This window comes from Ursus arctos, unplaced genomic scaffold (assembly GCF_023065955.2).
Source record: "Ursus arctos isolate Adak ecotype North America unplaced genomic scaffold, UrsArc2.0 scaffold_11, whole genome shotgun sequence".
Classification (NCBI taxonomy): domain Eukaryota; kingdom Metazoa; phylum Chordata; class Mammalia; order Carnivora; family Ursidae; genus Ursus; species Ursus arctos.
Window position 1 is genome coordinate 34,335,109 of NW_026622775.1, and position 27,925 is coordinate 34,363,033.

Consider the following 27,925-nt stretch of genomic DNA (forward strand, 5'->3'; position numbering starts at 1 on the left):
AACAGTGAATTGCACATTTCATGTATGTATTATATACTGTATCCTTATGGTAAAGTAAGCTAGAAAAAAGATGTTACTGAGTAAATCATAAGGAAGAGAAAATACACTTATAGTACTTTAATTATAAAAAAAAAATTTACCCATGTTCCTCAGGAGTCAACTGTATAAGTCATCCTTTTTGCATTATTATGTATTATTAAATTCAGATACTTATATTTCTAGGATCCACCTGATTGGCAAGAAATTTTGACTTACTTCCGTGGATCTGAATTGCAAAATTACTTTACCAAGATTCTGGAAGATGACTTAAAAGCCATTATCAAACCTCAGTATGTAGACCAGATTCCCAAGGCTGCAAAGGTCAGTTATTCTTTAGGAGGAATTTATGTATTACATATTTGTGGAGGTATCAAAGATGTATCAAACTAAACTTGTTTTACTTTGTAACTCACTTTAATATTGAAAAAAAAAATACTAGTTAACTATTTCTGGTATATTATGACAGGGGACAGTGGGGTCTATTTTGGACCGGAAGGATGAAACAAAGACACAAGCAATTGTATGTCAGCAACTTGGTGAGTGTTTATTTTGTGTACATGTTTTAATAGGCCCTGAACTTAACTCATAAAGACAGTTACCTTTTATATGGATTGCTGAAATAAATGGGAAAATTTCTAGTAACTGTCGTATTTATATTCTACGATAACACAATTTTCAACTGAGATATCATTCACACCCAGAATGATGTACAATATACATTTTGCCTAGAAGAGGTAAAATAAAACTTACAACATTGAACACAATGCCTCTATGTTCTTTGTAGATTTAACCCATCTAAAAGAACGAAATGTTGAAGATCTTTCAGGAGGAGAATTGCAGAGATTTGCTTGTGCTGTCGTTTGCATACAGAAAGCTGATATGTAGGTTGCTTTATACCTTTTGTATATCTTGATCCTTATTTTAGAGTTTTTATTTGAATTACTGCTAATAAAGCAGTGCTTTTGAGAGAAATTAACAAATAGTATCTAAGGTTCTACTTCTGAGGTAAGATATGGAAGCAGTTGTGTATCTGTTACCCATTTCCCTGTTATTCCCAGAATAAGTACTTTATAACTTATGGGGTGCAGCACTTTTTAATATAATCAGTTGCTTATTATTTAAACTCTATTTATACATAAAAGGATTTTTTTTTTTTTTTTTTTTTTTTTTTTTTTGGAAACAACCAGGCCAACAAGCTTTTTTAAATACCTCAAGCAGAATATGAGGTCTTTGAAGTTACCCTAAAAGGGTGGCATGCCATGTGAGAGAGAAAAAGAAAGAAGGAGTTTCCTCCCTGCTTTCTGGTGCCTCTCTTCTTTCTTCCAGATATGTTTTGCTCCCATCTTCTTCCACGTTTCTACTCTGGCATCCAATGCAGGCTAGGTCTTTTCCACAAAGTATTCTATAATTCTCTTCAGCGCCCTCCTTTTTAAAAAGTCTTACTTGTTTTAATGCAGCTGACTTCAGCTAATCAAGAGAAGCCTCTCTGAACTACTTCAGACTATATCAGAACATTTTTCATGTGGAGATAATTTGTAAGTTAGCCTAAGCTGAGAGTCTCTTCCCAGGCCTGATGTGCAACCCTGCTTTCATAATTTTTTTTCTTCTTTTTACTTCTGAACAGAGTACGGAAGTTCTTACCCTTATGCAGTGGACTCCTCATTAGTGTAACAGGGGATTGTTGTTGTTGAATCAGAAACCATATTACAGGGATTTAAAGTATCATGTAAGAGAGAATTATATTTGTCTTACAAATTATTATATTTGCTTTTCTTTTTCATAGTTTCATGTTTGATGAACCTTCTAGTTACCTAGATGTCAAGCAGCGTTTAAAGGCTGCTATCACTATACGATCTCTAATAAATCCAGATAGGTAAGTACAGATTTGGTATATGTCTGTATTATTTTAATTGGGGAGTTATACAGATTTCTAAAGATTAAACACTGGCATCATCAATGTCATATACATGTGTATATTTTCTGTTTTGGTTATTTAGAGCTACTGCTTGAAATCAGCCTTCCTCTATCTAGAACAGAGGGTCTTCATGCAAGATATATTTAACTACCATGCCTGTCTCCAGGTAGCCTAGGGATACTCTGAAATGATAAGAAAGTTCTGGCATCTGTGTATGTATTTCTGGGAGGCAGATCATTAGCTTTTATCAGATCCTCAAATGGATAAGTCACTCAAATGCACAAAATTTAGAACATTATAAGGATCACCAGAGTAACTGTAGTTGTTTAGGATCTTGCTGAACTCCAGAGAGTTCTTAACCTGTTAAGTAATCACAACACCCTGTGTTTATGGGGTACTTTTGTAATTTGCAGAATTTTTAAATCCATTCTCTCCTTTGAGCCTCATAGTAGTCTTATGTATTAGACTCTTTAGGTGGTATTTCCATTTTGTAGATGAAGAAATTTAAGGTCAGAAATGGTAGTTATTTGTCTAGGTTACAAATTTACTACATGGCAAAGCTATGGCCAAAACCCAGGGATCTTTTTCTGTGTAGCATTTTCTATGCCTTTCTATCAGTGACTGATGTAATACACAGCCAATATAAGAGTGCAAAAGAAATTCCTAGGGGTCAAAATCAAAGAACTATAAATTAAAGGGAAGGGACCAAGAGATGGGTTTCCTGATGGATGTTGCTTATCTGTAATAGGTCTTGGGCTTTAACAACCACTCAAGAGCAGGAGACAAAGCCTTGTGTATTGGATTATCACACATAAAATGCCAGGACTCTCAACTGCTTTATCTGCAAAACACAAGCATATGAAGATGTCAGGGAAGCATAGCTGTCACTCACTGAGCTCATTGAGAGTGAAGGGATGGCTCCCCTTCAAATATAATTATTGACCAGCAGCTCACATGGATATGGAATTAAAATTTATATAATCAGGGGAGTCTCAACTCTTCACGGTAAGAAAGTAACGTAGAGAGGGTCCTAGAATCTTCACTAAAGATTCTGCTATGGTACCTAGCAGAAGCAAATATAAAACCACTTTGCAAGAATATGCCCTCAACCCTGGTCATACAGGATTTCTACAAGAAAAATCTCATGATCCAAACGAAATTAGGAAACCATCTGCAAATTAATCAGTAGACACAACAGACAACAGAATTAGACCTTCAAGAATGTCTCAGGTGACATTCTCAAAGAAACTACAAAATAATAGTATCTAAAATAAAAACATAAAAGGGTACAAAATCCTAAGAATATGGTACCACGAAAAGGCAATAGGTAAATGTCCAAAAAACCCAAACAGATTTAGAAATTGAAAGTAAAGCTGTGACATTAAAAACTCGCTGAACAGCTGAGACAGACTGGGGACAGCAGAAAAGAGCATTAGAAAACTGAGAAGTTGATCTGTGCAAGTTACCAGAATACAGCAGATTGAGAAGGAGATTGAACTCAGATGAAGTTCAGAAGGGAGGTTTAGGGACTGGAATGAGAAGACTATTTACATATATTTTAATAGGAGTCTGAAAAATAAAGCCATGGTGAATTTATCATTTCTCTTTAGATTCTTAAAGGTACAAATGAGCTGCATATATACTTTGAAATGAAAGTTAAAATATCAGTGATAAAGAGACAGTGTTAGTTGAGCCAAATAGTAGCTATAATTTTCAGTTCATATGTAGGCCTGGACATTATGATAGACTCTTTGAGGAATATAAGAATGTAACATGTAGTCCCAGTATTCAAAGACTTCACAATGTGGTAAAGAAAAGAATATACAAGCAGTCAAGTCAGTGGTTCTGAACCCTAACCCCTTTTTATAAAATATTTTTATATCCTCTTATTATGAAAATCGTAGATCCCTATTTTCACACGTAATCCTTTTTTATATATCATACAACATCGTAACCATAATAAAAAGAACTAAAAGGAAAGTAATTTGCAACCAGCTGACCTGAATCTTAGTATGTAAATGTTCAGGGGGTGCACGGGTGGCTCAGTCGGTTAAACGTCTGACTCTTGGTGTCAGCTCAGGGTTGTGGAACCGAGCCCTGAGTCAGGCTCCATGCTCAGTGGAGTCTGCTTGGGATTCTCTCCCTTTGCCCCTACTTCCGCTTACATATGTTTTCTCTCTCTCTCTCTCTCTCAAAAAAACAAATAAATAAAATCTTAAAAAATATGTAAATGTTCAGGCAAATCACTGCAGTCCTGTATTTTGAGAGGGCAGTAACCTTAATTGTAATAAGGATAATATGTCAAAACAAATTAGATTGACAAAGTGAAGGAAATGATTGTGTTAGACATTTTCATAACTGTCTTGGGTGTTATAGGTAAAGGATTAAAATAATCTCTTTGTAAGTGATACACTGATGATAAAAAGTGACAAGTATATGCATCCTGAAATTCTGTGACATGTCAAGGCAACGTTCAGTCTTAATGCTGTAAAAAGATTCAGAGATCATATCCTTAAAACAAGAAATAGAGCATGGATTGAAGAAAGGACACTAATACATAAGATTTTTTGGCATTTAACCTCCAAGAACATCTTTGATAAGATTAAAAACCAACAGGTAACCCAAAATTAATTGTAAGATTTTCAGAGCATAGATTTCTCATTATGCTGCTGATTTATTTCTTTCCAAACCATCAGAAAATAGAGTGGCACACCTAAATCTTTTTTACATTTTAGACCTCTGTATAAGCTCTGCTTAAAGGTAGCAATATCAGAAGGTTTGACCTGGTTTTTTTTCTTCTTTTCAAAGCAAATTAAAAGCCCCAGATGATACTGTGCTGCCTTACAATGAGTCATGAAGATTTTAATGGTAAAAAGTAGACAGTTACTCCAGATAATGGCACATTACCAACAAAGATACCAAGGCAGGATGAGTATTGGCTCACTTGCGTGATTTGCCATTTTTATTGATGCTTCTTACTACCAATGTGGTAGAAAATATTTTTTTTTTAAGATATTTTTTTAAATTTATTTGACAAAGGGAAAGAGAGCACAAGCAGGGGGAGTGGGAAAGGGAGAAGCAGACTCCCTGCTGAGCCAGGGAGTCAGATGTGGGGCTCAATCCTAGGATCATGACATGAGCTGAAAGCAGACACCTAACCAACTGAGCCACCCAGGTGCCCCAAAAACATTTCCTTTTAATATTTTCTTTTCATAATTAAACTTGCCCCTATTTTTTTTTCATTCCTTTTACCACCAGATACCTAGATTGCTGTGATAGCGTCCTTTTAAAAGCTTATGGTTCTTTCTTCTTGCCAGATTAATCTAAAATGATGTTTTTTCTTGTTCTCTTATTCTAGAACTGTGCTGTACCTTCTAGCCATATGTTGCTATTTTAATTTTAATTGAAATTAAAAATTCATTCCTTCAGTCAAAAGTACTCACATTCCACGTGGTCCACATTCCAAGTAGCTACTTGTACCAAATATGGACACTAGAACATTTGCATAACCATAGAAAGTTCTACTGGACAATGCTATTTAAGAACCTACCATTTTCCCCCATTGCCAGTTAGCATAAGTCCAAATTCTTCATTTTGTCATTCAACAACTTTATTAAACATTTCTTTGGTACATATCACAAGACTAAAAATCATAGAGGTGCTAAAATGTACTATACTGTCTCACTTCATAGAATTTGGGGACAGTTTGTAGAAATACTCAAAAATAATAAAATCCAAGTATCAATTCAGAGTTAGAAAGGATCAAGAGTTGGGGAAAGCTCATTTGCATATTAGGAGGGGTGATCCTATAGTAGGTAGGATTTGTGATGGACCTCACAGGGTTGAGTAAGATTTCAACAGGTGAGATTTAGACAGGAGACCACTTAGGAGAAGGAACAGCCCTTAGACACATAGAAATGGAAAAGCGGATTATTCAGGAAACAATAAAAGATCCATTTTCAGTGTGCCTTATACATACATGAAGAGAAATAGTACCTGAAGTTTTGGAAAGTCTTGAAAGAAAGTCTCAGGATGTTAATTTGTTTTGTTTGCAACTGAGAGCCATATCTGGGAACCTAAAAAAATGAGGTTTGTTAAAAGTCTATTGTAATATTCAAAGAAATCTGAGAGCCTGAACTAGTTTAGGCATTTCGAAAAAGAAAGGAATGAAATGAACACAAAAGACATTGTTGAGAAAGAGTTGACAGACTTGACGTTTTAAACAGTATATCATTGAGAATAAAATTAGTTTTGTTTTTTTGTTTTTTTACAAGAGTGATGATTCCATTAATACAAATATGGAGAATTTTTATTTGTATAGGAAACAAATTAAGTTGGAATTTGAGGTGTCTCTAGGACATTGCTTTTTTAACATTTTGCACTAAGATAGGAATGAAGTGCTGCATAAAAGTGTTAACGACTGTTATTTGTCTGATAGTTTGTACACTAGCAGTACTGTTTCCTACCACTTCAAGAGTCGTGTCATATCCCATCCCACTTATATAGTACTCCAGTACAACCTGTTTCCTTTCTGACCTTCACTGGATTTTATATCTAGAGGACATACTTGGCTGTGTAGGTTTTTTGGTAATGTTTCCTGTCTATCCCTTGTTTTCCCCTGCTAAATTGAAAATTCTCCGGTTAAGCATCCTGTCCTGTTATTCTCTGCATCCCCTACTACAGTTAGCACATGGGAAAGGACCACTAGAAGGGCTTAATCTGTAAGATGAATAGCATAATAAAGAGTTGAGGCTACATCAGATTTAAACCTATTGTAATTGTTTCTGCTTGGTAAAGTTTATTTTAAAATGCGTTCTTTATTGGCAAAACACATTTATTTCATGTATCCATAAATTGTTTCCTGTTAATTTTTTTCCCCTTCCTTTTAGTTTAGGAAAACAGTTTGAAACAGAAGACTGATAATGAGTCTTATTTTAAAGAAAATGTTCTAAGGCTTTTGTTTAGTATGGTCTATACGTTTAATTTTTTTTTAATGTATCTGTTTTCCTGACATTTACACTGTTCTGTGTAAGAGTTTAAATTGTAATTAAATATAATTTTAATTCCATTATGTTATGTTACATTTAAAAATAAAAATCTATATTGATTTGCAGATATATCATTGTGGTGGAGCATGATCTAAGTGTATTAGACTATCTCTCTGACTTCATCTGCTGTTTATATGGCGTACCAAGTGCTTATGGTGTTGTCACTATGCCTTTTAGTGTAAGAGAAGGTAACTTGAAAAACTATTTCCACAATGCTGTATTCGTTGACTTTAATGCTTAGAAAATGTATTATTGTTGATATTAAGTAGTTACATGTGGCTCTAATATTTATCCAAAACTCCGATCTTAATGGGATTTAATCATTCAACAGAATGTATATGTATGAGGTTATAGCCATCAGTTATTCAAAACATTTCATTTTGGAGAATTTTTTATTGGAGGGGGTAGAAATGCTTTTTCAGTTTCACTCTTTGCGATCTTAAAAGTTTTTATTGTATTTTGGCTTCTACAGCACCATTGTAGTATTTGTCATCTTTATCTTTGAAAGACCAATACCAGTAGTGAAACTCTTAAAATTTATTTAGTGTTCATCTTGTTTTCATGTTTCAAATTTATCTGTAATCTGTATCTTAAGTTTGTAGACCTAATTTTTTTGTCTAAAAAGCCTTATAAGATAGTTTAATAAGTATATTAAAATAAGGTAGTTTAGTAAGTTGGTTTAAAAAGTAACTCAAAGTCTAATAAAATAGCTTATTAGTAAGTATATTTTCATTTATTCCTTCTACTTTCAGGAAAGAGGGACTCTCTGGCCTCTCTTTTCCATGTCTCCTCTCTACTTAAGCAAGTTAGGCAAAAGTAAAAACTAACCTACCACTAAGTGGCTCCTGAAACAAATGTCAGTGCATTCTCTACCTGGTATGCCTTTTTCCTTTTAATTTCTTTGTCATTTACCCCCTGATTTCTTCCTCCTCTTTTACTTTATATTTCATCTCTCTAGGTGTGCCTTCAGCTGACAGTCTAGAACAATTAGGAACACCCAGAAGGACTACCTAGTTCATACTTTGAAAAAATACCATATTTTACAAGAATAATTATTAATGTAGTCTTCAGGTTGAGCAGGCTCCTTTTTTTGTTTAAAGTGATCTCTTCAAAGAGATAATTTTTTGAGATACCTAAGAAACTTTTGGGAAAAGAAATTTATATTGCACCATACACTTCGCATAAAAAGGCAGCAATAGCTTTTTAGTTTATAAAAAGTACATAAAGTTTTTAGGTTAGGGTAAGATGAAGGAATTGCTCTCACTTATCTATTTGTACATTTGATATAAATATATGCATATGTTAAGGGAAAAATTGTGAGATTGCCCAGTTCTTTCCAATAGTCTTAAAAGATGATATCAAAAACAATTTTTTATTCTCAGTTTAGCAAATACTTATTATTGAGTACCTAGTCTATACCATGTAGTAAGTCCAGAATTGTGTTGATAATGGTGTAGGCAGCTGGCATTCACTCTACACAATTCTAGTTACAAATGCCATGTCTAAAAGCTACGCCATTTAAGAAATGGTTCCTAGTGAAGTTTTTGATGTTCCCCATCTGTTAAAACGATTCAGGTAAATTAGAACTTATTTTCTGCTTTCCGTGAATATTCTGAAATTAATGCCATACGTATATGTCAAAGCTTTCTTTGAACTGTATAACTGTAAAGGCAGTTATAGCTTGACCTGTCTTAAACTGACAAGAAACATTGCAGTAGAAACGGAAAGGCTGGTTTGTTAATGGTTTTTTGCACAGTCACACTTTTCTGAGCCTTCATTCCCTTACCTGATAAATTAGGTATCTGGATTAAATGGCCACTAAGATTTCCTTCAAATTTATGTTCCTGTCTAGTTTTTGGTTTTAATTTTTTTATCCTCACATTTATAGGTTTTAAGTAGTTTTAAGACAAAAAAAAAAAAAAATGCTGATTTTGGCAGAATCCGTTCATTTGTTCTTTCAGCAAATACTGAACACCTGTGTCTAGGCTGAGGCTGTAAACCCCGATATGGCTCTCAGTTCCAGAGATGTATAATATCCTTAGGCTTTCTTTCAAGACCTTACAGGCTTGAGCTACTATCTTTCTCTTATTATCTTAAATATAGGAAACACTGAAAACAGATCTTTTTATTTTTCCCAAATAACCCACTTTTTCATTTCTGTGTCTGCCATTGTGGATTTTAACAGTTTTAGTATTGAGGGATTCTCATGTACAATATGTTTTCTTTCAGTTACTAAAATCTGTTTAGATAATGGTGTTTATTTTTGTACAGCGAAGCCAAAAAAATGTTAAATGAAGTCTGTTCATTACTATAAATATGTTACAAACCTGCAAAACTAATCTGAAAAAATGCAGTATATATTATAACTTCAGTTTGTGGTATCTGGATCTCATGTGAAAATGCATACTCATAATTATTTATTTAAAAAATTATTCCCCAAACTATATCATTTTATGTCAGTCTTCGAAAATATTCCATTTTTACCTACCTGTCATTTTTTTCAGAAAAATTGCAAGTTTTGATTTAAAAATACAGCAAAAATGGCACCGTATTCTTTTGCATAGAACTTGATGGAAAAATTAATCTTATTAAAATCACATCGTAATGAAAAGATATGCTTTGTATATATAGGCACATACATACGCATAGGTCATTTCAACTTGCATAGATACATGTTGTCACTGCATGTTACCACAAATCCACAGATATTGGAAATCTATGCTTAGATTGCTCCCAAGAGAGCCTAGGGTTTTGCTTTTATATGATCATTTCTTGCTGTGGAGAAAAACTAGTCTTTAATTGATCTTTACTAATCTGTTGCCAATGACTTTCCAACAGGCATAAACATTTTTTTGGATGGCTACGTTCCAACAGAAAACTTGAGATTCAGAGATGCATCACTTGTTTTTAAAGTGGCTGAGACAGCAAATGAAGAAGAAGTTAAAAAGATGTGTATGTATAAATATCCTGGAATGAAGAAAAAGATGGGAGAGTTTGAGCTAGCAATTGTAGCTGGAGAGTTTACAGATTCTGAAATCATGGTGATGTTGGGGGAAAATGGTAAGTTTTCCTTATTTCCTTTATTTGAAAGTCTGTTCTGTTTATCCAGTAACTTAGTTTTATCTACTCCATGAAAAACTTTGACTCAGTTATAGGTCTGGGAGCTAGGCCGAATCCATACACTTCTCAGCGTAGTTCACATTTTCTGACGTTGTATGATTTAATCTCACTGTCATTCAGTCAAGTTTGTATTTTATGTATTTTGTTTCATAACCCATAGTGAAAATAAGATTTTTTTCCAAGCTAGCTTTTCTGTGTATATATTAATAGGACATTTATTCATATTAGAAACAGATGAGGAAGGAAAGGATAAAATAGGTAATTCAGAAACAGTCTAGTTTAAAATTTTTTCTTGTGTTTATCCAATTGAGCTCTCATTCTAAATTCAGGCTAGTCTATCTTTGTAAATAGTTGTATCACCTGAATTTTCAATATTAGATTGCTGGCATAAATAGAGCTGTGAGTTGAATTTGAGTACCAAATGTCTGGTATTGCTTTCAAGATTTAAAAAAAAAAAGAAAGAAAGAAAAGATTTGAATTGTATACATACAGCTTACAAATCTGTAGAAATTCCCTAGGAGGATTTTCCAATGTGTCAGTCGTTACCTAATGGAGGAATTTTGAACTGGGTTGCATTTGACTTAAATATTTCATATAAATGGATTTATAAGGATGGTATCAATCATAATACTGTACTACTTAACAATAAATTGTACTGGTATTTTAGCCAAATAAGTCTTTTAAAAACTAACCCAAGACTTGTCTTTTCTAGATCTGTTTATTCAAATTGTTATTAATAAGATTTATTAGTCTATATTCCTCCCATTTAGTTTCCAAATGATACTTCAGAGGTGAATCATGAAAGTTTTAAGTATTTTTCTGTAAACCTTCAGAATTCAGTAGTGTCAGCATATATCTTTAAAACTAATTTCTAACTAAAACCCAGGAGTGTACATGGTGATTTACTATAACTGTGAACCATCTTTCAAGTCTTTTGTTGCATATTGTGTTGGCAGGTACTGGTAAAACAACATTTATCAGAATGCTCGCTGGAAGACTTAAGCCTGATGAAGGAGGTACTGTTGTATATTGTTGACTGTTTTTACTCTGTCACACACAGGAAACTTTGAAGATATGGGTAATTTTCAGTCTTCTTTATTTGCATTATTTTGCAGGAGAAGTGCCGGTTCTAAATGTCAGTTATAAGCCACAGAAAATCAGTCCCAAATCAACTGTGAGTTATGATTCTGTTATTTGGTTATTAAAGGAAAGTTTATACACACACATATGCCTATAGCTTTAATCTTTCACTGTATCAAAATTCTAATTATTTTCTCTAGAGTTTTACCAGAAGTGCTAAGGAAGAGTATTAAGACATCAGTCCTTGATTCATTTCCATTGTTAGGACGTGCTTTTAAGATCTGTTTGACATCTTTTTCCAAAATAAAAATGTAATGTGGGGGCACCTGGCTGGCTCAGTCAGTGGAACGTGTTACTCTTTATCTTGAGGTCATGAGTTCAAGCCTCATGTTAGCTGTAGAACTTACTTTAAAAAAAACAAAGCAAAACAAAAAAACCAACCACAATTTAATGTGTTTTGTGCTGCATATAACATCAGCAAGAAAGTAAAAGGCCATCTGCAAGATGGGAGAATACTTTTGCAAATTATTTATCTAATAATAAGGTATTTATATCCAGAATATATAAAGAACTATTACAACTCAGTTTTTAAAATGAGCAAAGGGGGGCGCCTGGGTGGCACAGTGATTAAGCGCCTGCCTTCGGCTCAGGGCGTGATCCCGGCGTTCTGGGATCGAGCCCCACATCAGGCTCCTCCACTGGGAGCCTGCTCTTCCTCTCCCACTACCCCTGCTTGTGTTCCCTCTGTCGTTGGCTGTCTCTATCTCTGTCAAATAAATAAATAAAATCTTTAAAAAATAAATAAATAAATAAAATGAGCAAAGGATTTGAATAGACATTTTTTTCAAAGAAAATGTACAAAAGGCCAAATAAGCATGTGTAAAGATGCCCAGCACCATTAGTCATTCGGGAAATGCAGATAAAACTACAGTGAGATACTGCACACCCACTAGGATGACTTAAAAAGACAGTAACAAGTATTGGTGAGGATGTGGAAAAATTGGAACTTCATGCATTGCTGATGGGAATGTTAAAATGGTAAGAACCACTTAAAAAAAAAATTGGCAGTTCCTCATATGATTAACATAGAGTTACATATGAACCAGCATTTCCACTCCTAGATACATACCCAGGAGAAAAGAAGACTTGTCTCAACACGAAAATTTGCACACAAATGCATTATTCATAATAGCCAGAAAGGAAAACCAGCTCAGTGTCCATCAACTGATAAATGGATAAACACCGTGTGGCATATCCATGAAATTGAAACTATAATATTTGTGCTCAGTACCACTTTGTTAGGCCTATTTGAGATAGCTTAGCTTACAATAAAAATGTTATTGTTGATCCTTTGTATGATCTTAGCTTTTAAGTTCTCAGACTCAGTCAGCCCTCTCCTGAAATAACAAGCACAAGACACAATCTTTAAGAGTCATCCCTATCATGTTATGCATTTTGTGTTATCTTTCTGATTGCCAGGGGGTACTTGATATCCATGCTGACCTTGAAATTACTCCTGTTGTCAAATGGTATCTTTGTTGAAAGTCATCATTTATTACTTTCAGATTTTAAGATGCTTTTTTTTTTTTACTTGTTGGACATGATGGGTTTTTAACTTAAAAATTTCAGAACATGCTATAGATGCTGAAAAAGCAATAAAAATACTATCATATCTACAGGTGGCAAATTGGTACACTTCTTTTGCTCTGCAGCTTAACTTTGCCAAGATTGGTAATTAGAAGAGTTCTGTACTGAAATAAAGTCTCGATAATTTTTTCACTAAAAACAGGGAAGTGTCCGACAGTTGCTACATGAAAAGATAAGAGACGCTTACACTCATCCACAATTTGTGACTGATGTGATGAAGCCTCTGCAAATTGAAAACATCATCGATCAGGAAGTACACACTCTGATTTTTATTTTGTTATTTTAAACTTTGGGTGTCTCTACATAGTTTGCTAAACTTCTTCTCCAAATAGGTGCAGACATTATCTGGTGGTGAACTGCAGCGAGTGGCTTTAGCTCTTTGTTTGGGCAAGCCTGCTGATGTCTATTTAATTGATGAACCATCTGCGTATTTGGATTCTGAGCAAAGATTGATGGCAGCTCGAGTTGTCAAACGGTAATGTCCTGCCAGTAAGAGTATTAGTTTTAATTACGTGCACCAGCATACAGTGGTGCTTAATACAGCATTTGAATAGTTGATAATAGAAAACTGGAAACATTTTCAAAATCATGTATTTTAGTTTCATACTCCATGCTAAGAAGACAGCCTTTGTTGTGGAACATGACTTCATTATGGCCACCTATCTAGCAGATCGAGTCATCGTTTTTGATGGCATTCCATCTAAGAACACAGTCGCAAACAGGTAAAACTATTTTCTGGAACATTCAAGCCTAAGTATAAGTTCTGACAATTAGAAAGTTACTAACCAAAATTTTCCATTAGAGGCGCCTGGGTGGCACAGCGGTTAAACGCCTGCCTTCGGCTCAGGGCGTGATCCCGGCGTTATGGGATCGAGCCCCACATCAGGCTCCTCCGCTATGAGCCTGCTTCTTCCTCTCCCACTCCTCCTGCTTGTGTTCCCTCTCTCGCTGGCTGTCTCTATCTCTGTCAAATAAATAAAATCTTTTAAAAAAAATTTTTTTCCATTAAGCTATTATAAACATTAATCATACCGTTTTAATTTTTAAAGAGGTAGCTGGAAATTCTAGAAATGATTGTGTGACTCGCAGGATTATTCATGTTGAATACTGGATGGGACTGGAAAGACTAGTGTTCAGACTATAGCATTCCTGACCCAGGGAATAGGCATGCAGAGCTCTGGGCCGCTCACCTTTTCTTGAAAGTTAACTTTTGTTTGGTTTATTATTTGGATTTTCAAAACAGATTAGGATTTTGATTGCCTGAAAACCATTGATGTTGTATACAGCAGGTAAAGAAAACAAGATGCACATAGTTTACATGATTTGTCCAGCTTACACTGCTAGCGGTAATGCTCACAGTAGACCCCAAATATCTGGTATTGATCTACAGCAGAAATGAAAGATTTTGCCGTTTCCCCTTTTTTCCTCTGATTTTCCTTTATTGAGAGCACTTGTAATATAGAGAAGCCTAACATTCAAATCAGTTTAATGAGAAATTTCTTATACTTTTTAGTGCTAACCTTATGTTAGGGTGAAACATACGGAATTAATGGTATGCCACCATCTTTTTCCTGTAAAAATAGCAATTTTGTGTGATTCCAACATGTTTTCTGATACTAGAGAGGGAGGAATGGAGTTACTATTTGAATAATTCATCCAAAAAATGAAAGTACTTAGCTTCTTCCCAAAATTCCTTTGTTTTCATTTTAAATTTGTTTACCAGTTGAGAACGTATTTGAGAGGGAAATTTCATAGACTATATAAAGCTTACTGAATTCAAACAGTCCTTTGTATTTACAAAAATGTTTAAAATGTTCCACAAGTGTGATGCAGTTTAGTATGCTTTAAGGATTAATTTGGGTAAAAAAGATGAATAAAGCATAGAAATTGAAAAAGGAATGATGAGTACAATCCATTGTGCTGTCCATATTCCCTCCAGTGCCAAATTTCTGATGTTAATGTTATCTTTTCTGTTCAATTCTCTTCTCCCCTTGAAATGTCAGATTGGAAACTCTGTAATCTCCTAATTAACCTTTTGTTTTTCTAAAGTATTTTTTAAATGTTTCTTTTTCCAGATCAGAAACATAGATTAAACTGGGTTTGTTTGGCACAAAAATATAGTCAAAACAAACTAAACGGTCCAAGCAAAGACCCTTCTGAACATAGAATTTAGAATATGCTGTGATTATACTATTACGTAGATAACTTACAATTGAGGAACTAGAGAGAACCGTGTTGCTTAATACTCTTCATCCCAAAATGTAGTTAAATTTGTGGGATAAATTTTAATCACAATTGACAGATCTTATTTTTCCTCTAGTCCTCAGACCCTATTGGCTGGCATGAATAAATTTTTGTCTCAGCTTGAAATCACATTCAGAAGAGATCCAAACAACTATAGGCCAAGAATAAACAAACTCAATTCAATTAAGGTAGGTAAAAAGAACTCTTAAATTGTGGATAATTTCTCATAATAATTGAAAGGCATACTTCAAATTGGAAGACTGTCTCATGAAAAAATTTATGTCATTTTGTTAATTCTAAGATTCGTATTTTTCACATGAATACCTGAGGGCATCCTTCAGTCTGGTAGGCAGTAATTATGATGTTGCTATCGCTGTGCAGCCTCAGACCCGGTCATGTTGTCTCGGAATTGTACCCACTGTTGTACTGCCTGTGTTGAGTTTAATTGCCATTTTAAATATCTTCAGAAAGATTACCCTAATTCACTGTTGAAACAGAAGTTTTTCAAATACTGTGACCAGGGCACCTGGGTGGCTCAGTCAGGCATCTGACTTCGGTTCATGTCATGGTCCTGGGGTCAAGTCCCATGTCAGGCTCCCTGCTCTGTAGGGATTCTGCTTCGCCCTCTGCCCCTTCCCCCACTCATTCTCTCAGTCTCTCTCTGTCTCTCTCAGATAAATAAAATCTTTTAAAAAAACAAAATAAATACCATGACCAGTTTCTCGCATCTCTTTCTTCTAGTGCATACACAACAGCCAACGCCTGATTAAAATATTTTAAGAATCCAGACACGCTCCTTCAAGGAGCATAAAATTCTACACAATGGAAAAACATTTTGTCAGTTTAACTGGCAGTTTTTTCCTTTCTTTGTGGTACATAAAATTACTTCTCATGCCCCTGCAATTGATGTAAGTGTGGAACAGGTGTTTTCAAAAGCAGTAATTTCTTGGTCACTTAGAAAAAAAAAGTGAATGAACTCTAAAAAACCATTTCTGTGTTTTTGTCTACTGCAGTGCCTACGTAGAATGCTGCTTACATTTCATGGCCCTCCAGCCCTTGTCCTTAATACTAACATTTACTAGATTTTATCATTTTCATATTTGTACTCTAGCTTTGCTACTAAACTCTGACCTCTTAGAAAACAGAGACCACCAGGTCAATATATACATCATGTACTCTCAAGTGCCTGGCACAGTGTATTGATGTCTTTAGACTTTGCTGTGTATTTTGTTTATAAATTATTTTTACTCTCTGGCCAGGATAATGAAATTACAAGTTCTGACTTAAAATTGAAAAGTTTTTGTTTTAAAAATCATATTGGGTAGAAAAGAGGAACTGAATTCTACAACACTTAGGCACAGCTTGATTTTCCTAAGAATTCCTTCTGAAGCGTAACAAATGTTGTATTTGTCATTTTCTTAGTAGAGACCCGTGGTTCTGGCCCCAGGTATACCCAGTCATCATTTCTCTGTGCCCACTCATCGTAGTCCTCATATCTCGATCCTAAGAAGGAAGCACCTAGGCAGGTAGATAAATGGGTCATTACTGGCCAGTCTATAAACAGTACTGGGAAAAAATACTTGTATATGCATTTTGTGTAATAGGCATTTCTCAAACTGACAGTGTTAACCTTTTGGACTAGGGTTTTAAAGTCAAAATGATGAAAATGGAATTTAATAGTTTCACTGAAAATAGTATTTTATATAATAAAATTTTACGTATGTAAATAAGGCATTTTATATAAAGGGGCTGTGCTTGAGGTGGACCAAGGGAAGTTTACTGATGGTAGGGATGAGTAACAGAGGTACTAATCTTGCCTTTGCTTTAGGGGACCCAGGAATATCCAGATGCAGTGAGTGCAGAGGAGGCTGTGTAGATGCGGTGTACACACTGCTAACCAACACTGCGAGTGAAAATCGACCCCTACGTATAAGAGAATGGTGTTGATTTTGTTGTTTCTCTGCTTTATTTTTCAGGATGTAGAACAAAAGAAGAGTGGAAACTACTTTTTCTTGGATGACTAAACTGAATCAGAATATTGAAAAGCCATTTCATAAAAGAAACATTTATTGGGATTTTTGTCATATAAAACTTTAATCAGGTTTTATGCCCCACATACTCTGGAGCTTGAAGTATAATTTACTTAATGTAACATCAAAAGCCAGTTGTGTTGTAAATTATAGTCTGAACACAGAAAACGTACTTTTCTGTTCTTAATAAGGCCCTTTTTGTGTATAACATCCTAAAATGAAGACATTTCAAGCTACACAAATTACCTCCAAGTTTTCATGATGTATGGGGAGATTTTCAGTAGATGTTATCATATTCATGTACCAAATGCTGACCAGTGTTACCCCCTTTTAAAAATCTTGAAAAAGCTTTCCGTATTTAGTTTGCCAGATATTCCTCTTTAATGAAACTGCCCATATTTTAAAAGCCGGTCGAAGACTCCACTAATGAAATTTGATAAATAAACATCAGGATTATATTTGTTACTTGTTTTCAGTCTTTGCACTATGTTTTCAGTGTGTTTAGACTTTCAAAGGAAGAGATCTACTACAAAACACCATTGTTGAAAAATGGCCATGTTCCCAACTTAAGCATTGTTTACAATGTTTTTGGTGCTTTTGAATATCTTTGAGTATCAGAAATCATTTCATTACCCTTCCCCCCATTCACCAGAAGAAACCCTAACTTTATGAATTTATTCAGTTTTAGTATTCCGTAAGATTCTATATTCTGTAATTCACAAAGTAATGTCATTCTTTACACAACTATATAATCACTGATCAAAATTTAGGAAAAGCATTTTAAAGAATATGTGCTTCCTTTAAAACTATAGGCTCAAAATCTTTATAGAGTTGATGTCTAAGCATCTATGTAATTTTAAACTTCCACAGATTTCTAATGGGCAGCCAAGGACAGTGAGCCACTTTCCTAAAGGCAACATTAATGCAAACAAATCCCCCAGATAGCAATGTAAAGTACCTCTTGGTACCAAGTATATTCACCTCCGTGTTCGGATGTAGAGGACATGATCAAACTTATTTGACTTCGGGGCGGGGCGGGTGCAATTTTGGATACTATGTAGCAAGAGCTCTAGAAATTTACCCACATCTTTTAAGTTCCTGAGTCTGAGCAGTGGGATGTAGTGTGACACCACTTTCAATTATACTTCTAATGCACTGAACTGGAACTAACTTATACTACAAGTGAGGAAAAGAGTTTACTAAATAAATTAATAGGGCAAGCAAAATAGAATTGGAAATTACTAAAGACTGTTAGAGCTCCTTGAAACAATAGAAGTGTTAATATGCAGACAGTGAATAGAAAATATGGTTTAACTGGTCCCCGTTAGGACTTTTAAAAAATTAATTTAGGAGTAATCCATAAATATATTTGTTGTGAAAAATTCAAACCTACTGAAATATATGTAATAAAATGTTACAATCTCTCCTCACATTACCCTCCCAAAGGTTACCAGTGTTTGCATTTAATAATATATATCCTTTTATGGTTTTTTTTTCTGTGCACTTACCTAAGTGTGAATATGTAAAGGGTTTGTTTTGTACATAAATGGGATTATACTAAAATAAGTAGTGCCTATTTTTAAGGATAGGTTAGATTTGTGAATGATGATTTCAAGTATATTGAATAAAATAAGACAAAAGCTGTTTTTACTTACTGATTCCGTATTCTGTCCTAAAGAAAACACTTGTGATGAGAGCACAGCTCTTTCTACTTACTGCTAATGACAGAATATGTATTAGTTATATTGTTCATGTAAATGAATTTTTAAAATACAGATTTAAATTTTTATATAGCAATAAGAAAGGTTTTACAGTTGCTAACGTAAGAAAAATGTTTTTCTATAAAAATCAGTAATACCAACTCAAATACACCAACAGTGCAGATGTTAGCTATTACATTTAGAAAGAATGCTCAATATGCCCTAACTGGAACATCTCTCTAAATAGTGCAACACAATACACCATTTATATGAAAATATACAAAATACTAAAATACCAGAAGGATACTTACTGTCTTTGGGGAATAACAACTTGGTTAAAGAACAGGTAAGAAAATGAAATAAATACACGTAATAGCCATTACCTTTTGAATTTTGTATGCTGCATGTATCAACTGTTTAGAGATCATTTAAGTTTTTAAATCTTTAATAAAGAGAATCTGTATTATGTTCAACCAGTGTACAGCAATATTAACATAATTTTAGACCATGGCATCTTCAAGCCCAGTCCTGTATCTCTTGCTTGTGTATTTTGGCATCTGGCTTGTAGTTTGCCTTCTATGTTGGAGGAATGAACCTATTATGCCAGAGAGAAAGTAGGAAGACTGGGTAAACTACTCGGTTCTGTAATTTCATTGGTATCCATTAACATTGAGATACATTGACGTCAAGCTCTCAACCCAGTGTCTGGCATATTATGCACACTCAGTGGTTTAGAAGAGAAACTGTTCTTCTGGGTTGGAGAGTCAGAAAGGGCTAAGTGAAGGCTGTAGCTCCCAGAAAAAGTTGCACCTGTAACACGTGATAAATCTGCAGTGTAGGGCAAAATAAACGTCAGGTCCGAGGCAGAAATCAGCATGGGCATGGAGATGAGTGAGGGAAAAGGATGGATATAGGCACGTGTGGATTTTCAGTGCCTTCAAGATAGAAATTCGAGATTTTTACGTGTTCATTGTAGGAATCGAAGAGAGAAAGCAAAAGCCACTTAGAGAAGCAGCTAGAATTACCAAGGTAGCAGTTACTCAGAAGCTTTTGATTTTTATTCTGTTGTCTTAGTGTTTTTTTTTTTTTTAAAGATCTGACAGCACAAGCAGGGGAGCGGCAGGCAGACGGAGAGCCCTATGTAGGGCTCCACCCCAGGACTCTGGGATCGTGACCTGGACTGAAGACAGATGCTTAACCAACTGAGCCACTCAAGTGCCCCTGTTGTCTTAGTATTTTGAACCACCCCCTAACCCATATTTTTTCTTTGTAATTTGGTCTGTGAATTGATGTGAGGTTGTATCTCTGAAAATTCTGAGGTTTGGTGTCCCAAACACTCCCCGTTTTCCTTCCCACCCAACCTTGTACTCACCAGCACCTCCCTCCTTCCAGTTTGACGGGTAGCATGTGCCCAGCCCCAGATGGCAGATCATGAATGCGCTAAGCCAATCGTGACAGTCCTCCCTCCATATTCTCCTAGCCATATTGACCCAGTTCTAGCTAGTAAGTTCAAAGTACAAGTCTCTTGGAGTGTTTCTGGAAGCCCTCTTGATTTCCTAATAAAAGGAGATGCATACCTGGTACTGCCTCTTAAGGATTTTTTGTGTCCATAAGGTGACACAGGGAAATGCCAAGAAAGCCATAAGGTTGCTAGTCTTCAAATTAGAACTGCTCAATTGCAGCTGCCACCTCCCTCCAGATTTCTTATATGAGGGAAATACATTTAGGCTACCATAAGTCAAACAGGTCTCTCTCCAGAAGCTCTACATTTGTTTCTGCCACGTGACCCAAGTGTATTACCAACAGCTGGGAACCACTTATCATAGCTTGTAAACAAATATGGTAATGTGCTCGGTGTTTGGGATATTTAGGTATAGGGAATTTTTACTTTTCTGATTGCCCTTTTTACTGGGATGCTCCTGGCTTTAATGCAAACGTGTTCATTCCAGCTCCCAACCTTGCATGTGCTCCAGTCGCTCCCAGACCTACACAGTTCTCAGCTAATCAGATTGTCAACCATGTCCATCCATTCCTTCTCATGGGCTGCAGTCTTAGTACCACTTCAAGTCTGTACCTCTGGTTTCTGGTCTCCGTTTTTGGCCCTAACCTGTGAATATCTCATACAATTACATACACCTTACAAAATTATGAAGGACTTAAATGCTTTTACTGACTTCTAATTTAGAAAAGAACTCACAAGAAATATTCAACAAGTTACATAGTAATATGTACATCCCTAGGTAGGCACAAAGCATTATTTTGTTTTCTACTGGTTAGTTCAAAGCCAGTTTTCGCTTAAAAGAAAAAAATTAGCTTACTACACACAACTTTCGCTGACAGTTAAAATATTAAAAGGGCTAGAAGGCCATGAGAATCACATTGTTCATCTGTATTTACATTTTTGATCTAGATTTTTCTAAATGTAAAACATAATCACAGGGATAGTACGTATGTAAAAAGGATGGACTTTGAAGCTCCAATTTCTAATGAACTCAGATCAATCTTAAAAATTCTAACATGATGTTTATAATGTAACTTCACTATTCTGATGAGTTCATTATTCACTCTTAGAAGGGCTTGGTAAATTTAGGGTTTACGAAAGTTAGCTGTTTAAGTTCCTTCTTTTGTAGTCTACATTCTCATACTATTTCCTAGATAAACACAACAAATAGAGAGGAAAGCAAGCCCTTGTAACTATAGAAAACTTGAAGAGAAACTGTATAGAACACTCCTGGTCACTTGGTTTCACCTTATTTTATCCCATCCACTTCAAGTGACCAATTCTGAAAGCTCCACCCAACACCAAGAGACACCGTTGTTTCCCCATACTCCAGCTTCCCTATTGACTCACACAGCTAACAGCGAAATGCTTCCCGTTTCTCCCTCTCCCTCCAAGGTTCTGTGATACCTCATTCACCTGCTTGGGCAATCCCCCAAACAACCGGGTTCCATGTCTAACCAACTTACCTACCCAGCTTGCTGCCCCTGTTCCCAGCTCACCTCTCCACCAAACACTTGTACTGAAAAGGAAGGCTTTCTTTCAGGCTCTCCTTCCTGGGAAAGCCATTCTTAAGACAAAGTCCATATAATAAGTAGATTAAACGAGCATTAAGAAACGTGGGGTTTTGAAGCGTTTAAGTGTACCTACTACCTCAGTTTTCAAGTAAAACTTCTGAATGATTTATCTTTCTTCATTAGACAGTAATAGAGGTATACCTCCTCAGCAATACTGTGGGTCTAAGGGAATCAAAGAATTTTTTGGTTTCCCAGTGCATATAAATGTTTAGACTATAAAGTGCAATAGCATTATGTCTAAAGACAATGTACACAACCTTAGCTTAAAAATATTTTATTGCTAAAAGATGCTCACCACCATCTGAGCATCAGATGGTCACAGTTCACCACGACAAATGCAATGGAAAAGATTGAAATATTGCACAAATTACCAAAATGTTAACAGGGTGAGCAAATGTTGAAAAAATGGGACCAACAGACTTGCTCAATGCAGGGTTGTCACAAACCTTCTATTTGTAAAAACAGTATCTGCGAAGCACAATAAAGCAAAGCACAGTAAGACAAGGTATGCCTGTATTGAATATGAACTTTTTAAAAAGTCATTTCATCTGTAAATTATTCTTAGTCTACACATCCCATTTCATTTAATGAACGCTGGGAAAAATGGGAGAGCACTAGTTCTAAAACCACTCAGAGCTAGATCAAACTCCAAATTCTATCACTTATTAGGTGCATGACCTTACTCAAACTACTTGGCCTATCTCAGTTTTATATATATGAAGTAGGGAAAATAACAGTATCTACCCCAGAGATTATAAATCCCACATGGTTTTTAGTTGCACATACTAGAATTATCTTCTGACTGGATAAAAACCATGGAAATCATCTCTTATTTTCAGATGCTTACTAAAACTCCTCTTAAGATTTATATGCTATATTACTTGGTTAACCCTGAAACCAAAGAATCACAAGCAGAATCAAGAGACAAAATTTAATATATGCACACAGTTTTAGATATAATGCAGCATCACACCATGTAGGGCATTTACTCTTATTTTATACATTCAGATATGTTTGAAACACTTCTTAAGGCTACAAAACAGAACATAGAAAAATAAACAGGAATATATTCAACACTTACAAAAAGTGATATGATAAAGAATATAAAGTACTATTTTCCTTTCAACACTTCAAAAGATATGTATATACTTTTTTTACAAGTAACATCACAAATGATCACATCTTCACATGCTTTTAAGTATTATTTGTACTCAGTGTAAGGCTATTATCATTTTTCATACATAAATTTTCTTCTAGCTCTGTAACAATGCAATTTTTAATCCATTCAAGTAAATTCAACCCCAAAGTTGCTGTTTCCCAGCAGTAAGACATGCACCCACCCCTCTTCTAAGATTTTCTAAAACTTCTATTTCAGGGGGGAAAGAAATTCCCAGCTAGTGGGAAATCCCAATTAGTGGGAAAGTAAATGGCTGATACTAGTAGCAAAACCTTAGTTCTTTGAAATTGACATACTGGAACTGAGCCATTACTAAGATTTTAAACAAAAACACAATAGCATTTAGACATTAAATAGGAAGCAAATTACAGTAAACAGAAATCGTGTAGCCAAATAAGCATTCTCTTCAGCTACACAAAAATGGACCTTGCTTAGTACCCATAAGTGAAAGACTAAGGTTACCTCATCTAAAACCAAAGGTAAAATAAATGAGGCATAAATAAATATTGCTAGTTTCTAGGATGGCTGAATGTTTTCTAAACCAGAAATGGTTAGAAAGGAACTTTATTGCACCAAGTCAATCATAAGCAAGTTTGCAGTTCACAGGCATTTTAATTCAACCTTGAGTCACAAAGGAAACACACTGCAAGAATATACATAGCTTGCATCAAATAAGCTGTTATCAACATTGTGGTTTGGGAAGACCTACTCCTGCCAGGTCAAGACAGGGTCTGAGCTTAGGTCAGCCTGAAAATGAACATACGGGTTACCAGGAAACAAGACGACGACGACTACACAGATGCTAGCATCCTACTGCCAACGAGTACATGGAACAAGGGCTGAGGACGTAACTGGAGGAAACCGGACTTGAGAAATACATACGATACTAAAAGCCAAGGGACAGGAATCAAGTTCAGCAAAAGCAACTAACAAAAAAGAACAGGTGAGCTTTGGTCGTTCTAAACATCTGTTCTTCAAAATGTGTATCACCATAATACAGTGAAGTTCCATAATTTCTAACTCAAAATACAAATGATTCTCACTTCTAAGCTTCTGTTTTTCTCTTATATAGAAACATTGTATCTCATGTCAACATACCTTATGACTCAGTTAAAATGAAGGAGAACAAAAGCTTGCTTGGCCCTAGTTTGACCTCAGCATAAGGCAAAATCCCCTGCACTAATAAAACATTTAAAACAAAACTAAAGGAAAAAAAGTAAAACTGACCTTCATGCAAAGACTAATAATTTTAAAACTAATGATCAAAAGTCAGAGTTCTTTTATTCCAGAGGTCACTGCGTAGAGTACAATGTGCTAAAGTTCTCTTCAGCACTGTTTCCATCCTGTCCTGGAGGTAAGAGACGGGAAACAGGAAGCGAATCGGTATTTTCCTGCAGGAACTAGAGAGTATTCCACTACTCAACTGAGGTAAGACAGAGTGACAGTGAAGAAATGAACGGTATTCTTTCCTATCCAATGGATTTTAGACATTTCCAGAAGAAACGGAGATCAAATCTCAGTCAATAAAACAAAAAGACACTGGAAATAGCAATTTCTTTTGGACTCCTGAGATCAAACTTCTATTGAACTTTTAAATCTGGTCATTATCTCTAAATGTGTTTTCATAAAACTTATCAGGTAAGCTAATGTGAACATAAAAAAAGCATTAGCTGAAAGTGGAGGGACCCTATAATCTTCTCATTCCATTAACAACTGCTGATGTTAACTAAGAAAGAAATGGCTTCAGCAGTACCTTCCCCAATTGTTCTAGCTTAGAAGGTGACAAAAAGAAACTTCTTCCAACAAGTTCTCCCAAGAAATTTTCTTTTCTACACAATCATCCATCTTTACAAATTTTTACCTAGCACCATCATAATAAAATGCTATCTTTCAAAGTGCTCTCTAAAATCCTATGTTACAAAACATCTAAATGCTACTCACTACTCAGCAGTTACACAGACATTCGGTAATTAAAACAACACGGAGGTAAATAACCATTATTACAGTACAGTGGAGATTCCACTGAGCCTAACTGGCATCCAAACATTCCTGCGGGTAATCAGAGAACCCAGAAAACTCATCTGCTTCAGTTTGTCAAATTCAAGTGAATTGTATTTGCCTTTAAAAGTAATTTGCCTTTAAAAAACAAAATCTATTTTTGGCTAGGTATATTACACATGGCATGCAAAGAGAAATTACATTATTTGCATAGCACTCAAACTTCCTGATCAAAAGAGAACATAAAAAAAAGGGTAGATTTTCACATTGGTATGTACAAATAAGAACCATAAGCTACACTTATTTTTACAGAGTAACACAGATGCATGAATACTATGTTGATTCAGAGTTAAATCTCCAACTGAGAATAGAGTGCAACATGCAAAGGGAATTTCTGTGAATACTGCGAAGACTGAAAAGAAGCAGGATCAGAAGAGCTAGGTTACCGAGAGGGTAAACAAGCCATAAAACGCAAAGCAACCTGTTTCTAGCAGCATCCTCTAGAAAAGAACTAGAAATCACAATCATCCTTTTTTTGTACAAGAGTTCCAGGCGAGTGACAAGTTGAACATGCAAATGTAAAGTGATACACATAACCAATGGTGCAAAGAGAAAAACAAAACACAGTAACTCCATAGAAACCTGTCAAGCTAAAAATGTTTTAACATTTCTTCTCACAAAATATTTAAATCTGTCAGTGCATTAGTGTTAAAGTGGCATTAAAAAACTTCTGCAGTTTTAACAGATGCAGATTATTTTCAAAATGCATAGCATCTACATTTCTTTCAAGTAGGCACCATGATATTTACACCAGTGCTAGGAATTCTTGGTGGAAACAGCCATTTCATTAGATTTCCTATTATTTCTTAAACATCTGTCTTGTATGCGATCTCAAGTTCAACAAATACTCACCAAAATTCAAAAATATACCCTATGAATATTAAAAGAACTATATACAACATTTCTAAGACACAGGTTAATAGGCTGCCTTATGTGTAATATTAAAGAGAAGACATTATTCAAGTTTGACAGATATTGAGATGAAAGGCCTTTGGGTTGGAAGCATTTCAAAAGACAACAGTGTTTTAGGCTAAGAATTATTTGAGCCCAGTTTATGACTAAGGCATTGCATAATAAAATATACATTTCTATTTGGTGCAATGTTATGTTTTGGAATCTATAGTGTGTCAAATGGTATTTTTCTTGTCACTTTAGTAATAAACACTATAAAGCACACATTTCCAACATTTGAAATTAAACTTATATAAGGAAAAAAACCAAACACTAAATCTACGTTTTATATTAAGCTGTTTATAAAAAATACTTTAACAAACTTATTTTCTCCTTTTTATGGGGGCAGTTACCTGATACACAGATTCTGAACAAAGGAAAATGGCAATGCCAGGAATTCACCTGCCCCTTGAACACATATCCAAAATCTCTGTCCAGGATGGGGTGAGGGCCGAGGGGGAGGGGAGGAGATAGTTCCAATTTGGGTTTTTATTTTAACGTATTTTCTTAAAGCCTTCAGAAACATCCCACCTAAGAAGAGGCTTCTGCTCTAACATACCACAGCAACAACGTCAAGTGTTTTGCCCCCGATGGCCGTCTCCCATCCCCGATCTCCTCCTATCCCCGCGATAAGGCCGTCCTCGGGCATTTCGATGGTACTGATAACCTTCATCTCGGCTTCTGCTTGGCTGCCCTTTCCAGGACTCCTCACCCCTAGCATGCTGATATCCTCCTCTACCAGAAGAGCCCCAATCACTTTTGTACTTCCTGCCTCCGTAAGTCTGATTATAAAACTGCTTGGATCGACCGCTTCTCAGAATATTAGACACTTCGTTTTCATCTTCTGAACTCTCTTCCTTTGGTCTCTGCACTCTGCTATCCACAGAGTTGGCCCCACTGACCACATCAGCAGCAGTCTTAGGATCTTTCACTTTTTCTGATTTTTCTTTCAGACTTGGAATGGTCCTTTTAGGCTCAAGTTCAATAGACACAGTTTCTCTCTCTCTGTTTAGAATCTGAGTGGGAAGATGGGCCTTTTCCTCTGCTACAGGAGGGATGGAAGCCAATGCCAGATCCGCCTTAGGTGTCTGGGACGACTGCTCCGCCCGGCCTTCATGCTTACTCACACTTGCTTCAGGGAGCGAATGTGTGCCCTCACCTCTGGCCTCCTGAAACTCATCTACTGTGGGAACTGAACCACAATCTTTAGACAGATCCAGATTTTCCAGGGGCAGATCCAATTCTTTCTCATCAGAGGGCAGAACAATATTCTGCCGCATTACTGGATTTTCTATAAATCCCTGAAAAGGGTACCCATACCAAACATGAGGAAAGAAAGGAGGTGCAATGGGAACTGGGCCTAAGAATGGATTCGGTCCAAAGGACGGTTGCGGGAACATATTCTTGCCACTTAGTGACTCTTCATATTCAGCATGAAGAAGCTGCCCAGAGTTTTCAGATTCAAGATCAGCTTGGTAAGACAACTGTCCATGACTTTCAGACACCTGAGATGGAGGGATAACCAGAGGTGAAGAAAATGTTGGCGGTCCAATCTCTGCCTGTGGCATCTGACCATTAACACTGGCCTCAGTCTGCATAGGAAAGTGTGCATCGGTACAGGTACAATCACTTTCGTTCTGAGCAGAAGGAGCTTCCGGGAACCAAGGATTTGGAGGATACACGGGGACAGAGACCTTTGGGTACATCCTGCAGGCTGCCAGGTAGGCCTGGTGCAGAGGGTACAGGTAAGAATGCGGGGCCCACATAGGACAACTATATGCCTAAAAGAGACAAAAACAGTTACATTAACAAAAGGGGGGGGTTAAGAGCGAGTGCTTCAA

General features: G+C 35.8%; 2 protein-coding genes across 10 annotated transcripts in view; one reads left to right on the forward strand and one right to left on the reverse strand.

Moving 5' to 3' along the window:
* Positions 1 to 17,588, forward strand: part of ABCE1 (ATP binding cassette subfamily E member 1) — a 29,543-nt gene extending 11,955 nt beyond the window's left edge. For all 4 annotated transcript variants that reach the window (XM_026499419.4, XM_044384344.3, XM_057310099.1 and 1 more), the window contains exons 6-18: positions 223 to 360; positions 506 to 575; positions 824 to 920; positions 1,823 to 1,912; positions 7,069 to 7,190; positions 9,841 to 10,062; positions 11,079 to 11,138; positions 11,238 to 11,296; positions 12,992 to 13,102; positions 13,182 to 13,324; positions 13,449 to 13,571; positions 15,170 to 15,281; positions 17,070 to 17,588. In XM_026499419.4, the coding sequence (XP_026355204.1) occupies positions 223 to 360; positions 506 to 575; positions 824 to 920; positions 1,823 to 1,912; positions 7,069 to 7,190; positions 9,841 to 10,062; positions 11,079 to 11,138; positions 11,238 to 11,296; positions 12,992 to 13,102; positions 13,182 to 13,324; positions 13,449 to 13,571; positions 15,170 to 15,281; positions 17,070 to 17,117 (1,395 nt within the window). In that variant the 3' untranslated portion in view covers positions 17,118 to 17,588. The remainder of the gene's footprint in view (positions 1 to 222; positions 361 to 505; positions 576 to 823; positions 921 to 1,822; positions 1,913 to 7,068; positions 7,191 to 9,840; positions 10,063 to 11,078; positions 11,139 to 11,237; positions 11,297 to 12,991; positions 13,103 to 13,181; positions 13,325 to 13,448; positions 13,572 to 15,169; positions 15,282 to 17,069) is intronic.
* A 5,227-nt stretch (positions 17,589 to 22,815) lies between these two features.
* Positions 22,816 to 27,925, reverse strand: part of OTUD4 (OTU deubiquitinase 4) — a 43,611-nt gene continuing 38,501 nt past the window's right edge. For all 6 annotated transcript variants that reach the window (XM_057310097.1, XM_026499421.4, XM_026499420.4 and 3 more), the window contains exon 21: positions 22,816 to 27,865. In XM_057310097.1, coding sequence (XP_057166080.1) covers positions 26,657 to 27,865 — 1,209 coding nt within the window. In that variant the 3' untranslated portion in view covers positions 22,816 to 26,656. The remainder of the gene's footprint in view (positions 27,866 to 27,925) is intronic.